Source organism: Wolffia australiana, chromosome 11 (genome assembly GCF_029677425.1).
Source record: "Wolffia australiana isolate 7733 chromosome 11, ASM2967742v1".
Lineage (NCBI taxonomy): Eukaryota > Viridiplantae > Streptophyta > Magnoliopsida > Alismatales > Araceae > Wolffia > Wolffia australiana.
In genome coordinates, this window is record NC_135845.1 from 8,919,434 (window position 1) to 8,936,042 (window position 16,609).

Genomic DNA, 16,609 nt, shown 5'->3' on the forward strand with positions numbered 1-16,609 from the left:
TTATCTCATTCAGTATATTTTCCGCTGCACTCAACCACGCTCAGGTTAGATTAGGTGATAGTTTATATCTTGAACACTACAACACGAGTGAATTATTAGGTAGGGGTCGAGCCCGTCCATTACGTGCAAGCACCAACTGGATTATTTTGCTTGACGACGTAGTCCCTATCGTTGCTCTAACAAGGGCCATAACGTCACCGTCATTGTCATCGGTCACTTGCCCCATAGCTCGGAGCTCGACAAATTCCCACGAGTCGTGGCCTGCATGCGCACCCTTCTTGATTCAATGCACCATGTAGTTACATCTCCTTAGGGGATTACCTATTAGACAATGTCACTGATGACGTCTGGCATCATCTTTGTACCAGAGCATCATCTTGGTAGCGATCGGATAATTTCCCCGATGACGTCCAACATCAATAATCTGACTACTAATTAAGATAAAAAATAAGACCAAAAAAACAGTTTCTACTAAGGATAGCTCAATGTTAATTTCTAGATCTATCGGTCCTACCTTGTCCTAAACTCTAAAAATAGTTATTCAATAAAACATTTTAATACCAGCCTTTTATTACAAAACTACAAGTCCATTTCATCATCTTACTTGCTTACAGTCTTGAATACACATTAATCAATCAAAATGGTACAGTTATATTATCTGATACAATCTTGACATTCTTTTCGAGTATTTTTTCCATCGCTACATACTATTAATTATCATATATAGACCTAATTTCCCCATTACCCTAACTCAGCTATAGATGTAACTTTCAAGGCAAGTCACTATGGAGATGATCTCATTCCCATTATATGTCTTTTAGTGAGTTTTCTATTATCATACAGTTATTTCATTTGGCTATGAGGTTGTGTTCATTACAGATCCAGGTACAAAGGACAAATCAAAGTAACCAGACAAAGCTTCAGCCATATCTCAAACTAGAGCATGAAAAAACTTTGTAGAGAGCGGTTGATAACTCTGGTGGCACAACGCGAGCGACGGGGGCAACACAGCATGGGAGCAATGGGGCGGTGCGAGGGCGGCACAGTGCCATGGAGAGCCATAATGAGAGAGAGAGAACAAGTGAGAAAGAAGAGGAGAAAGAGAGAAAAGGAGAGAGAGAGAACACGACAGAGAGAGCAAGTGAGAAAGAATGAGAGAGAGAGAGAGAGAGAACGTCCAACGACTAAGGATAGTCCAACTAGGTTTCTCCTGCTTCGGGCCACAATAGTCGCGACGGCTGACATAGCAGATCAACTTCCACGACTTCGACGCATCCTTGCCATCGAAGGAGTGATGGGAGGACTCGGCTAAGCTACTGAGATGGGAGGGCGTGGACTTCGAGAGGACGAGCAGAGACGGTATCGACTCGGCCCTAGTCTCCTCCTTGCTGCGCCCTTTCTTCCTCTCCCCCTCGCATTGGAAGCCTCTCTTGGTGACCTTCCACGGCGCCTACGATGTTGCCTACCTTGCCAAGCTGCTGCTCCCATGTGCCCCGCTGCCGCTTGGGCTACCAGACTTTACGCGACTGCTGGGAGACGTCCTCAGCTGGGTCATCGACGTGAAGCACTTCGACCACCTGTGCACCTTGGTCTCTGTCGCCTAGCCGAGTCTCTAGGCGTCGTGAACACGTCCGCACACCAGGCAGGCGCTCAGAGCCAGCTGGTAGGCAAGATTTTCGAGGTTCTGATGCCGCGCTCAACTCATCAGCCGAGGAGTAGAATCAGACGTGGGCATCCTCCATGGGTTAGAGGAGAGGATAGCCCACCCTTCTCCTCCAACGTTGGAGCAGAGCCGGCGCTTTCTTCTGCCAAGCAATCCGTCCTTAATATATTCGCCGCCAATATTTCATCCCAGCTCTTCCCTTACGCCGGGCCGTGCTGAGGAGATCCCAGAGCCTTCTTCGGGTACTGTTATCGTTTTGCGCCTCCCTTATGATCATGGTATAGTGGAAAGAAAAAAGCCCTCTTCATGTGTCGCAAGTTGGATGGTCTCCTTTTATCACTCGATATCCTTCTCGCAATTTATTGCGCGACCTTTAGAGGGTTTTCTGTTTTAACACTCCTCTGGAAAGATACTAAGCCAAAAAGAATGCTGAAGGTGTACGTACCAAGATAGCTTGCTCACTCATGAAATGCTGTTGGTATTAATCCGCACTGCGTAATGCACGTTTGATTCTTGAGTATATTGCCTTTCTGTTCTTTATTTACCTCCTTATTTTCGCTGAAGTTGGGATTTATTTTGTTTTATCAGGACAGTTTAGGATTGATGCGGATGACAAAGTGATTTTTCCTTAGTACATTCCAATACGGATCAAGACATAATTTTGAAATTGTTGGGGTTTGTCAGGCCCACCCGTCGCAGGAATGCGGGAGAGGGGAGGGCTTGACTTGTCAAGCCCAACTAAAGGAGAGGCACACGAGAATTGAGGTGCGCCCCCCTCCCCTCTTGTCTCTTTGTGAGAAATGGCCCATTTGGGGCCATTTCTCTGTTATTTAAAGGGGTTTTCATGCCCCTTGAACCCTAATCCATTTTGCAGCCATCATGAGTTGTTCGTTCATTCTTCTAGTCTCTTCTTCTCTTCTTGGTGGTGCCCACGACAGCGCATGGACGTGCTTCCACCTTCTCACGAGACGTCACGCGTAATGACACATCGTCAACACCAGCTTCAGAACTGTCCTTTGACATGGCACGTTGACACGTTGCCGACATCGTTTAAATATTAGTTTTTAAAATTAACGATGGAGGCAAATTACGTGTTAATTTTAATTTGTCGTTGTACTTAATTTTCCTACAATCAAATAAATTTATAATATGTAGAAACTTACTCAAAGATGTATAAGTGAGAGTAAGGTAGTCTCCACAGGGACTGGCCTTTAGGTATATATTCAATAATTGAGTTATTATTTATTAAGATATAGTAATAATACTAAAGATAAGAGGGACAGGAAGCGATAATTAATAAGAAAGTATAGAGAATATTAGTTTAATAAGATAAGTAGAGAATATAAAATATCTAGATCATATATATATGTACTAGAGATACTAAGAATAATAAGTAAGGAATTTGATATTATATTTAAGAAGGATAAGAACCTAGTTAGTGAAAACATAGATAAGTATTTAATAAGACTACTAAGTTTAATAAGAGAGAGAATAATAAGGAGTTAGATAGAAAGAATTAGTAATTATCTAATTATAGTATACTAAGTAAGTATAAGTATAGAGAAATATTAAGGAGTAAAGAGGGAGTAATAGAAATTAATAAGTATTTATAGCAATATAAGAAGGTAGAATATTCCTTATAATTAGTATAGGTATTTATATATATATTTATTTATATGATTTATAATCTTATATATGGTTTATATAATCGATTTCAATAATTAATAGGTCGATTTATTTGAACACCCGAGAGGTGTTCGACTAAATGCCTGATAAGGGGTCGAGAACTAGAGAGATATGTATAGTATTTAAGTATGGTAAGTTTTTTAATGTATATTGTTTAGATTTCATGAGAGAAGATCGATTATTATAGGGTGTTTCTGTCCAACGCCCCACGGGTTTTTGATAGAATACCCGAAAGAAGACGGAACAGAGAGGACAATATATTTTTTATATTTTTATAAAGTTGAGTGGTGTAGAACTGATGTAAATCAAGACATATTCATCGAACACGTGAGATGTTCGATGAAATGTCCAAAAGAAATCGCGGTGACTAGTTTTGGTCGAAGTGGATTATATCAGGGATAGAACAATCTTGAAGCAAACTTTAACTATAAAACTATTGAAATTCAACAAAGAAGAGTTCAGATTACTGTATTCCGCCCTGAATCGAGGCAAGGGGGTGGCAGCGCTGATTGTCGCCGCCAAACTTCGGTATGCGGTCTGCCCCTTGCTTCTCTCCCTTGCTGGCGCAAAATCTAGCGATCCTAGGACTTCTATGAAGCCTCTCAGAGCTTCTCGGATGATCAGGAGGTTGTCATGACCCTTCTGCCGTCCTCGCTGCCAGCGGACGGGTCCTCCACTGTTCTCAGATCTCGGTCGAAAGGTTGGTCAGAAGATGCTGGAATTCGGGGCATTCGGCCCCTTTTAATGGCTTGGGAAGGATCCTAGAGGCCGTCTGATGGAGGGGAACGGCCTTGGTGGCCCTCCCCGGCCGTCGGATCATGGCTGGTTCCCCCTCACCGGCCGATAACGGATTCCAGCCGACGGAGTCGACGGGTAGGGGCACAAATGGATGGAACTGCCCCTGGTCGTTCGATCATCTTTATAGACGTCCAACGGCTACGAGTAAATCTCAGCCGTGGACCCTTCTTATGGTGTATCCATTCTCCTACCCCGTCAGCATGCGTCGTCACCGCCTTGTCAGCAGTACACGTCCCCTTCCCCTTTTTTCATTCGTCCGTCGACGGGTCCTGCGGCCGCATCAGCCTAAACAAGAGAAATAAGATAGTTAAATTTGGCGAGATAGATCTCCACCGTCCGATCTTTTTAAAAAGATCGGACAGCTGAGATCATATCCGCCTCTTTAAATAAGCCCGAAAAGGCACGGGCTTCGGGTCAGATTGGCTCGAAGCTCGGTTCATTTTTTTCTTCTTATTTTCTTGAGATCGCGAGCCGTTGGGCGCGATCGTATTCTCTCTGTGGCCCGGCCCTATGCGAACAATATAAACATGGGATTTGCATCCCATATTAAAAATATTACGAAAACAATGTACTATATAAATTCTGGCATTCAAATGCTAATGAATTTGAAAGACATACCTCCGTAGTGCGAACATAATTTGCCTTGTTGGGCCTCTTCTTGGGCTTGATGTGGGCTTGTTAGCGGCCCACTCTTAGGGCTCCTTGCATGGCGGGCTTGCTGGCAGCCGGGCCGGCTTGAGCTTGGTGCTCGCTGGTCTGGTTGCTGGCTTGAGGCACGGCGCGCCTCCTCAGCTCATTAGCCGGCCTAATAAGGCCTTTTTATTGTATTTACAATTAATTTTATCTTGAGGCGTGGCGCGCCTCCTCAGCTCATTAGTCGGCCCAATAAGCCATTTTTATTGTATTTAAAATTAATTTATGTTGAGGCACGGCGCGTCTGCTCAGTTCATTAGCCGGCCCAATAAGCCCTTTTTTATTATATTTACAATTATATATCTTTTCTTTTTCAATTAATTTTATCTATTTATTTCTTCAAATTCAATACCGGCTTCACCGCTGCACTTTCATAAACCTAATAATTTTCACATTAGAAAATTAAACAAGTCTGAAATGTAAATTTAAACTAAGAAATATTTCAATTGTATAACATGCATAAAAATGACGTTAAAATGCAATTTCTATCATTTCCTCTATTTAGTGCATGAAGTGCAATATTTCATAAAATTAGGTAAAATACACATGAAATGATCCCAAAATGCCCTTAAAATATGTATAATTACATCACATATTTTGGGTCTATCAATTAACAATTATCCTATTTTCTCTTTCCTCCAAGACCTATACATAGGCCAATGTTGTAAGAACACTTGGTGAATTTTCTTTTGAATTGAAGTTTCTTTTGCCCTAGACGTCGTCCCTCTTGAGCCACCGCAGCTGCCTCTTGCCGTCACCGCCACTGTTGAGGGGAGACCGTAATGGCTCTTGCCTGCGCCCTCTGCGCGAGGAGTCACCTGCAGCACGCCGTTCACCCAGCCGCGCCTGCCCCATGCAGGCCATCCTCCTGCGCTGTCATGCGCAGGCCGCCCACCCGCGCTTGCTGCGCGCAGGCCGTTCGTCCGTGCCACCGTGCACAGGCCACCCATTTGCGTCCGTCTCGCATTCAACCACCGCCCGCGCTTGCAGTGTGCAGGCCGCCCATCCACGCGGCCGCCCGCCCACGTGACCGCCCACCCACGCGGTCTCTGCCTTCAATATCCAAAGGCTTCAGATCTTCTTTCTGCAAGTGCATGCCCCGTATACTGTTTCGGTTTTGGGGCGCTGCCCCGAACTCCGCAAGGGGGTGACTCCCCCCTTGACCCGCTGCCAACTGTCAGCGCTGTTGAACCCACCACACTCTGTCGAAACGCACATCAGTTACCCCACCAACGATGCGTCAAGAATTATGCACATCGCCACATCGCACTGCTCCAGTGCCAAGGTACATTTAATCCTCTTTGTTGTTTGTGTTCTTCATCCAATACTCTTCGATTGTTTGCCCACCGCCGTCGGATTAGTTTTGGGATTTTGAATCGTCTAGCAATTAGTTGATTAGGCCTTTGAATCTTCTAGCAATCGTCGCTCGAATTTATTGAAATTGATGTTTTGTTTTTATCGCGGTGGTTGTAAGACACTATTCCCACCCTCGACGAGGAAAGGGGCTGCACCATCAGTATTTACATCGGACTTAAATCATCGAATTTGATCGTGTGAATTGTGGTCTGTTTTATCCCACCCCGTTCTAGATAGTCTTCCAACCCAGCTTCCCCTTGTCATCCTGCATCAAATTGGTATCAGAGCGAAGGATCCTTATCTGATGGCTCCCGGTCTCGTCTCATCCAGGCTGGAGCGTCTTGAAGGCCAAGTTTCTACATTCATTACCAGAGCATTGGCGAGAGATGATCGCTTTGACCGCATTCAAAAAATGCTCGGGCTTGTCATCGCGCACCTAGACCAAGCATGTCTCGTCCACAACCAAGCCATCAGCATCTCTCTTGTCGTGGAGAAAACCACCTTAGCACCAGCAGAAGAAGAGGATAAATGGGATGCCCTTGAAGGGGTTCTCATAGTGCTGCCAGAAAAGGATGTCAACCGCAATGCCACTAGTGAAATCACCAAGGTTACTGACGTAGAAACACATGCCCCCGTGATTGCTATGGGTCAATTGCCCCAAAACCATTCTATACAGATGGTTTGTAGGGCAACAAAGGGATTATCTAAATGTGAACCCACAACCAGAAGCCGTGTGTCATGTCACGAGCTGGACCAAGAAGGTCCTAAAGAACCACACATAATTGGGCCCCCTTCAGCCCAATCGATGGCCTGTGAGCCCAAGGTCGACTGATAAACCAAAAATAGGGGTAAAATTTATGCAATTTTAAACCCTTGTTGTCGTCAATTTTAGCTTATACAATAAAATTTATAAAAACTCTACTTAAGATGTGTAGTGATAAGTACGAGTTTCGTCCAAGGGAAGCTAGTAAGGAATTCAATTTGATGGTTTTCTTGGTAATTCAACCCTAATTAGAGTTAATTTGATCTTCAATGAAGATCAAACCACCCTAATTAGATGAGAAATTTAGAAAGGGGGGTAGAAGAGATGGGATGAATAGAAGAAATAGGGAGCTCTAAATTGGCTTCTTTGATCCAAAGAAAAGGGTCCAAGGGGTCAATTAGAGAGGTTGAGAGGGAAATTTTTATTTGAGTTGGTTGGTTTTGTAGGTCTTATAATTCAGAAATAACTGCACAACTAGATAATACAAAGGGAAATTTACTCTCCTAGAAATTGAAGTTTTTTATAGTTTTTTAATGTGCACTTGGAATAGCTAGGAAAATATCTCATTATCTCCTCTCAATCTCAATAAGGGCTTGTACCTTCTGCTCAAGCCTAGCGATTTAGAAGTTCAGACAAAGATCAAGAAGAATGAAGAAGAAATTTCACTAAAACATCATCCAAAATACACTAAAAGTTCAAATACAAACAAGAAAAAGGTACCAGATAAGTTGATCCAAGCTAGAGCTCCTCTCTGTCTTGCAGTTGTGATAGAGCACCATCAAGAATAACCCCCTCCTCTCGAAATTCGGCTTTTATACCTAGGTAAAATGGAATAAATTACCATTTTACCCCTAATTAGTAATTAATTTATATCTATCAATACAGGTTTTATCTCAATGATCCAACTGTACAGATAGAAAGAAGGGATGAATACAAGCAAATTCATAAAAAAATCATCTCAATCGGACTTCTGGATCAAAAGTAATGAATAAATGAATTTAAACCAATATTAGCCATTGGATTAATTGATTTATTTATTTTTTTCTTCTCCTAACCGCACGCTGAGGTGTCTCCATTTCATTGGCGGTGCCGTTTCAACTTCTTCAGGCGGGTGCTTCCTCGTTGCGCCACATACCCCCTGGCGAAAAAAATAAAATAGAAAGAGAGAGGTAAAACAAATAGGTGCGTAAATAGAGCACGCACGTGGCACCTGCGTTTCTCGCTGCGCAGACGAATCCGCATGCGCCACGTCACCGCCCGTGCGTGCGCGTTGTACGCACCGCGTGGGCGGTGAACTTATCTCCCGTCACTGACATCTCCTCAAGTACCATCGGATTCTTATCCGACAGCCACCATTATGCCACATCGACGCGCGAAAAGCTCTTAGTGGCGTTTTTGCAGAAAAACCCACTGAAAATTCGCAACTACGAATGGACGCCGCCCAAACATATTGGTGTATATGCCCTTTGCGCCTTCTCTTTCCTCCTGTTTTTTCTAAAACATTAAAACAATTAATAAACCATTTGCAATAAAACCCTAGAACATTTTAAATCACATCTTTACGCCTGCAGTGACGACTGAGCGCTGTTTTGAGGGTCTTTTGCAACAAAACTTTGCAAAAAGACCCTTCAAAGTTCAAAAATGATGTCAATACTTTTTTTCTCTTATCAATATATCTTTTTTTCTTAGAATAAATGCATTTCCGCTTCAAATAAATCTCATAAAAATCCTAAAAATTCGTAAAAAATTCTAGAAAATTCTAGCAAATTCACTGATTCATCCCCATACTGATAAATCTCGAAATTAAATATTAAACTTGCCATTTTCATTCAAAAATATTTATTTCAAGCTCCAATAAATCTTTTAAAATTCATAAAATTAACAAAAAATTAGGGAAAAATCAGAAATCAGTTGAAAACAATATTTTCATGTAAATATATGATAACAACCCCATTTTAAGCTCTTTAAATGCATAAAATTGTGCGAATAACATGAAATAAAGACCAAATTTAGGGTGTTATCACCACCTCAGAGAACCTGTGGTCCCAATGGAGCCCGTTGGTCGTTGGGGTTCAGCGGCCCAGGGAGAACCAGTTGGAGGGGACAGTCCACAAGATGCCAGCTGCACCATCCCTCACACCAGCCTCACCACCTACACCGCAATGATCTCGCCGCCAATCATGGTCGGGTCAGAGAGGTTGCCATCCGCTTCCCTCGCACCAAAAATGGTGACGCTAGTTGCGAGCATTGCTGATTTATCTACAACAGAGGAGCCACCCATAGCCACGGCTCAATCAATCAACGTGGTCGCCCCATCCATCACTACACAGACCGGTTTGTCGGTTACGGTCATGCCAACTACCGCCCTGCCAGCAGACAACTCATCCTCTTCCACATAGCCTTGGGAAACCATTGAACTACTGGAGAAAATGACCATTGAGCTGTCCGATGTCATGGGGCAGAATGCCGGCCATGATCCCAATCACAACGTGGCAGCTAGTGTTTGCCTTAGTGGCCAAAGGGACCAGCGCTCTCCTACCTCTGGTAGTCTGGGCGGGGACCATTATTCAGCCCAAACTGGGGTTAGCAGGCCCAAAGGCCCCTACAGAGCTGAGGGTCCATCATCGATCCGATTTCCCTCAACCGGTTATGGGGATTCTAGACAGGCCAGCATGCCATCAGCTGCCAACATCGATCCAGCTGACTAGCGGAGCACTAGTCCAGAGCGAGTAAACTCCACCCACTATAAACCATACCATAAAGGTGCAAGGCATCCCAATGATACTATGTACAACTACAACTATGCATATGACGACAATAACTATGAATATGATGAGAAAGGCTACACCTATGACAACGGACTTCCAACATCAAGACAAATGACACACAATCTGCGAAAAGCCCCATCACAGATTACAAGGTATCATAATGTCATTTGAACATTTCATGATACATATTGGGGAGGATGCATGGAGCTACACTATGAAGACTATGACCACGAACAATGGGAACGACGATGCAATTTCAAGAAGCACTGGTCAAGGGGCGCGGGTTACTAACCTGCCTCCATGCCTCCTTCAAAGTTAGTTGCTCGAGCTAACTCACTTATCTCGCCAGAGTTGAGTTCTTCGAAGGACAGGGTAGTTGGTGGAGATTGCACAACAAGCAAACCCACGTTTGTGGCCGTTGGAGTAACAACTGCCGCCACCCTCTTCCCCCACGCTTCCCACTTTCTTCTTCCACTCTATGGATCTATAAGATCCCAAAACTTCATTGTTTTCAATGGCAAATTTAATTTGAAGAAAAGTTTCCTTTGAGAAATTTTTTCCATCGGTTTCTCCTCAGTCGCTGCCGAAAGTGCCACCGCTGCTGCCGTTGATGGGATGCCCTCTTGCTACCGTCTCCCTTCAGTGAACCAGCCAAGGATCATTCAAAAATTCTCTTTTTCCCTTTCTCTTTTTCTTCCCATGCCATTCCCTCTCCATCTTCTTTCTTTATTGTTTGTATTTTCGCTATCACGTTCTCACTCTCTTTTCTCTCTCGAGTTCTAAGTCTTTTGCTATTGGGATCCCTCCCTCTCTCTCTCTATTGAACTTGTTCTGGCCATCTCGGTCCCGCTCTTTCTCATTTGCTCTCTCTCTTTGCATTCTCGCTCGATCGTCTATCTTTCTAGTTCTCTCCCAATCGCCCTCTCTTTCCCCTTTATGTGTCTCATTCTTCTCTCTTTCTAGATCTCCCTCTTGTTCGCCCTCTCTTTTCCCATTCTCTCTCTCAATCGTCTCTCCTTCTAGTTATTTCTCAATCGCTCTCTCTTTCCCCATTATCTCTCTCAATCTTATCTCTTTCTAGATCCCCCTCTCGGTCGCCCTCTCTTTCCCCGTTATCTCTCTCAATCGTCTCCCTTTTTAGATCTCCCTCTCATTCGCCCTCTCTCTTCCTGTTCTGTCTCAATCATCTCTCTTTCATGTTCTTTATTTGAAATTGCTCTCTCTCTATCTCTTTATTGGTAACACACTCCCTTCCTCTCGCCCGTGCTACTTCTCTCTCATTCGCACTCTCTGTTGGATTCACTCTTCTTTCTCTATCAGCTATCTCTTTCCCTCTCTCCATCATTCTTTCTCTCTATCGGACCCTCTCTCTTAATTGTATCTCTCTCTCCAGTTATTTCTCTCAGTCAACTCTTTTTCTAGTTCTCTTCAGATCCCTCTCTCTCTCTCTGTGAGCTCCCTCTCTGACTTATCTCTCTATCGCGCGCACACACTCTCTCTCTCTACTGCCTGCTCCCTCTCCTTCTGTCGCCTAATATTTCTCTCATTCACATGCTCTATCATTCACGCTCTCTCCTCTATTTTCCCCTCATTCTATTTTCTCTCATTCTATCTTCTCTATTTTCTCCCGTTATCTCCCACATCCACGCTTGTTATAACCTCTCTCTCTCTGTCTGGGCCACGTTCGTGAGCCATATTGCATCAAATTGGTTGATCTAAAGAGTGGTTATCATCAAGTCCAAATCCGTCCTGGAGATGAATGGAAAACTGCTTTTAAAATTAAGGATGGATTATATGAGTGGAACGTCATGCCGTTTGGATTATCGAATGCTCCTAGCACTTTTCAACGATGGATGAACCATATCCTAAGACCATTCATTGGGGACTTTGTTGTTGTTTGCTTTGATGATATACTCATTTATAATAAATATAGGAACGATCATGTCCATCACCTACGCCTAGTATGTGAAGTTTTAAAGGCCAAACAGTTATATGCCCATCTGAAGAAATGTTCATTCCTTGTTGATCATGTCTCATTCCTTGGATTTATCTTATCTGCACAAGGTGTTTCAGTAGACCCTGCTAAAATAGGTGCCATAACCCAATGGCCTACTTCTAGAAGTGTCCATGATATTCATAGTTTCCATGGTTTAACTACTTTCTATCGTCACTTCATTTCAAACTTTAGTTTTATTATGGCACCCATGACTGAATGCTTGAAGGGTAAACATTTTGAGTGGACTACATTAGCACAAAAATCATTTGAGGATATAAAGATTAAGATGACACAAGCTCCCATCCTCCGCTTATCAAATTTTAATAAAGTGTTTGAGATCGCTTGTGATGCATCCGAGTTAGGAATCGGAGGAGTTTTGAGTCAAGAGAATCATCCCATTGCATTTTTTAGTGAGAAGTTGAATGATGCCAAGCTCAAATATTCTATATATGATAAGGAATTTTATGTCATTGTTCAATCCCTACGTTACTAGCGCCACTATTTGCTTTCTAACCTAGATTAGGTTAGGAGGAAGAAGATGATGAGACCAGAAGGAGAAGAAGAACTATAATCTCATACCTAGAAGGTTACACGAGAACGGGTACTTGTACCCTAGGAGAGAGAATGTGAGTAAGACTAATGGGCTAATAGACAAGGGCCCATTTTTTATGTCATTTTTAAATATTCTATCAATAGGAATTATTATTTAGAGCTAAAATGATCATCACTCTTTGATTTCATCGTAATTTACTAATTATTTCACATTTTCCTAGACTACATCAAAAGCTTAGTACAACCATAAGAATGAATATATTTGTATTGATGAATCCTCGACGAGATAAGGAATGTCTGACTGGATTCCAGGACATACATAATTGCATCATGAGGGAGAGATTGATTTTAGGATGACCAGGCTAGAAATTTTCAGAAGGGCAAGAGACTGAGATAGATAAAATGAGATGGGAGCCAATACCTTGATGACATCATGTGTAGATCTAGGATCATACAACTCCCTCACCATGTATACTGGGTGAAAACAAGTTTAGGTATACTGGGTGGTGTCACCGTGCATGTTTTCTGGGTGCACTGTTTCCTAAACCGTCATTTTTGTATTCTTTTGGAGACTTAACAATTTTCAAGAGCTAGATTTGACGCAATCAGGCATATTGATGCTAAGTCAGACTTTGGTAACTTCAACTTCATCAACAAGGACTTATGAATCACTTTTGAGTCTGCATGTTTATGTCAAGGTGCTCGTATAATATATGTTATCAGAACTGGGTGTGTTTTCTATCGTTTGCGCAAAAAATAAAGCTTGTGATTGAATGTAAAAGACAGCTGAGTGATGTGGGGTTGAGAAAAAAGAACAATGGATAATTTCAGAGTTTATATTATAGCCGAAGCTGAGATGTTTCTCACCAACAAAAAACATATATATACGCCATTACACTGCTCATATGTTGGGAATCGGCTAACGACGACGGAAGAAGGGGAAATTGAAGATGATCCGAGGAGGAAAGGGATGAGCAACGGAACATAGGGGTACGCAGAAAGCTTCAAGAAAGAGGAGAAGGGGGTGCGATGGCCCCCATCTCGGCGGCTGGCTTAGGTGGGCTTGTAGGCGATGAAGCTGACGCACTGCACTTGGCGCTTGTTGTCGAAGCCGATGATCCTGACGAAGTAGTCAGGGTAGGCCTTCTTGGCCTCCTCAACCTCGGCGATCACCTGGGATGCATCGGTGCAGCCGAACATGGGCAGCTTCCACATTGTCCAGTAGCGGCCATCGTAGTACCCGGGGGAGGCGTGGTACTCACGGTAGACGAAGCCCTCCTGTTCATTGTGAAGCGCGGAATTCGTTAGAAACGCCGAAATTTGAATCTCTCTACGAGACTCGTGTGAGATAATTATGGGGACAGCGAGAACTACTCGCCCCTAAGATCACCCTTCATCAGGAAGGCCGTAAGAGTGAATCTTTGGGAGATCCGCATGAGAAATATCAAGGAAAAGTCCGAAAGAAAACAACTTTCAAGAGAGACCCAGATGCGATTGTTTCCAAGGTGGAGACGTAATGGAGACCAGTCACATAATCCAGATACCCAATCTATAGGGAGCGTGAGACGAAACCTCAAAGGAAGATAGAGGTCTATAGACCCCCATAGTGGACATTTCAAAAGAGTCCCAGATGAGAGAGAGGGGGCGAATTTCAAGGAAGAGAGAGATCCAATTGAGACACCTTTGAAAGAGGGAGAAGAAGAGGGACCCAGATACGATAATTTCCAGAGAGAGAGAGAGATAATGCAGGACCCAGATGACAGAGAGGGCAGACTTCAAGAAATAGAGAGAGACCCGGATGAGATACGGTAGAGGGAGAGAAGAGAGAGAGACAGTACCTTGGAGAACTCGATGCAGGGGATCCAGCCGTTGCGGATGAGGTACTCAACCTCCTTGGCGAGGGCTTCGGTGGAGAGGGGAGGCAGGTAGGACAGGGTCTCGAACTTCTTCAGACCCTCCGGGGGCCACACCTGCATGCACCGGGCCTTGCCGCCGTTGCTGGGCAGGGTCGACAGGTCGGCGTTGGCCTTGCGCGTGGCCGGGAAGGCGGCGGAGGAGCGGAGCCCGTTGAAGGGGGCCACCATGTTGGACTGAGCCGGAGTGGCGCGGGCCACGGCGGCGGAGGAGACCATCATCGAGGAAGCCATGGCGATCCTTCTTGCTCGCTCCCCCTCTCTTCCTTCTTCAAACCCGAATCCAAGCTCAGCTTGAGAGGATCTCTACGTCTTCTCGCCGTCTTAAATAAGCATCTGCCTATCCAACGTCTCCCGTCCCCTCCACCACACATGCCGTCTCCTCAAAGATTACGGCCTTATCGCTAGGAATTCTCTCCTGTTGACATGTGGCATGGGCCTCGATCCCCTTATCCGACGCCGAGTGAGAATGTGTGAATGGGCTTCGCCTGCCTGTCCTCTCTTCTCCTTCTCTTGTGTGTGGCCAGAGCTATCCTCCCTTCTCTCATCCTCTTGGGGAAGGGGAATATGTTACCGAAAAGACCCCGTTTCGCTCCTCTGCCGGAGATTATTTAGTAGAAGAAACCGAATCCTCCGCTTCCCAGCTAGCTTTTAAATTTTACTTCTTTCTGTGAGGAACACTTAACCGTGTCACTGCAATAAGAATATCATTAGGCGGAAATGGGTATCTCACTAAAATTCCAAAAAAGATCTGGTAGACAGAATTATCCTTTTCTTGAGGGGGGAAAGAGGATGATCATGGTCTGTTAATTATTACATCATCAGTGGAGGGCGTTGTCGATTCAACTATATTATTTAACAACTCTGTCCACTGATCCCGTAATAAATTTCTTGAACTGTGTACAACCCCTAATTTTTTTAACGTCTGGGTCCGTTTTACCAGAAATTTGTCTTATCTTGTTGGACTCGTTTCATTTACTCTTAGAGGAATTACTCCTTGCCATATCTGTCATAAAGTTTCCCAATTCGTGATTAACCTTTTCTTGAGATCGAGGGAAGAGGATGATGAATGGGTTTGGTAATTATTGCGTCATTGTTAGCGGCTGTTGTCGGTATTTAACGAAGATGTCGCGGATTCTGCTCTGCATTCATGTCACGAGATCGATTTAAAAAAGACCACCAGCTCACCCCGGTCCATCAACAAATGTCTCGAAATGAATCCTATTTTTTTAACTTCTCTAGCCGTTTAATCGGAACTTTGACTGCTATAGTTGGTCTCGTTTCGTTAACTCGGACAAAAATGACTTCTTGCCCTTTCTCTCACAAAACTTCCAGACTCAGAGTTCCCTGGCTTTTTGCCTTACGTTATTAAAAAATTCTCTTGTGCCAGTTAATGGGAACAGCAGTAACTTTTTGTAAGGCAGTCTTTCACTGCAGGGCATGACGTGAATGTCGTCATCGTAGAGTGCTGAAATTTAAACCGAAGGTAACACTCGTGACTAAGAGAAACCCAAAAGGTGCCGTTCCAATCCAATCTCGTGACGATCAGAGGATGAACTAAACAATGGGGAGTCTACGTCTCTCTTTGCAACAGACATTTCCGGATGAGCTCACCTCTCTTGGGCCCTTAAATCCCCTTTCTGCCTTAGCCTCTCCTTGTGGACTTGAAATCTCTCATAATCGCAAATTGGTGGCTGATGTGAAGAGAGCTTGGAGGTCCCCCACAGGCGACAGTGGCCTTCCTTGGACAGAAGGGTTCTTCCAAGGATAACGCTCACAGATGATCACCACCACATATACAAACCAAACAATCGATTAATGGGTGGACCATCCTGTAACATAGATGAATTTGGTTTTCATTTTCATGAATCATGACTGGAAGAAGTCATTTTCCCGGTGGAATCTTTTTGGCATCTCATGGCTCTAGACAAACGGGAGATAAACCTCTGGATTTCTTCAAGGGGTTTCTGAGCAAACGCACACTGTTTTTTTTTCTTTTGAATCTCACCTCTGTCTTTTGTATGGAATTCTAACTTTCCATTTTTTTTTTTCTTTTGAATCTCACCTCTGTCTCTAACTGATAATTATCGAATGAGAATATCATTTTCTTAGAGAATCCAGTCTTTTTCGACTCAATACTTGTTTCAATCGTGCCACGTGTGTGACTAATAATACTGAAAGTTGTCCATCGCTATGGACCATCCTGTAACATAGATGAATTTGGTTTTCATTTTCATGAATCATGACTGGAAGAAGTCATTTTCCCGGTGGAATCTTTTTGGCATCTCATGGCTCTAGACAAACGGGAGATAAACCTCTGGTTTTCTTCAAGGGGTTTCTGAGCAAACGCACACTGTTTTTTTTTCTTTTGAATCTCACCTCTGTCTTTTGTATGGAATTCTAACTTTCCATATTTTTTTT

At 43.7% G+C, this 16,609-nt stretch overlaps 1 protein-coding gene across 1 annotated transcript; it reads right to left on the minus strand.

Moving 5' to 3' along the window:
• Positions 1 to 13,093: 13,093 nt before the first annotated feature.
• On the minus strand, positions 13,094 to 14,494 carry LOC144709664 (ribulose bisphosphate carboxylase small subunit, chloroplastic 2). Its single transcript, XM_078583272.1, has 2 exons — positions 14,114 to 14,494; positions 13,094 to 13,553 (listed from the first exon to the last, which is right to left on the minus strand). The coding sequence occupies exons 1-2, from the start codon at positions 14,420 to 14,422 to the stop codon at positions 13,329 to 13,331; spliced, it is 534 nt and encodes a 177-aa protein (XP_078439398.1). The 5' UTR covers positions 14,423 to 14,494; the 3' UTR covers positions 13,094 to 13,328.
• Between the last annotated feature and the right edge of the window lie 2,115 nt (positions 14,495 to 16,609).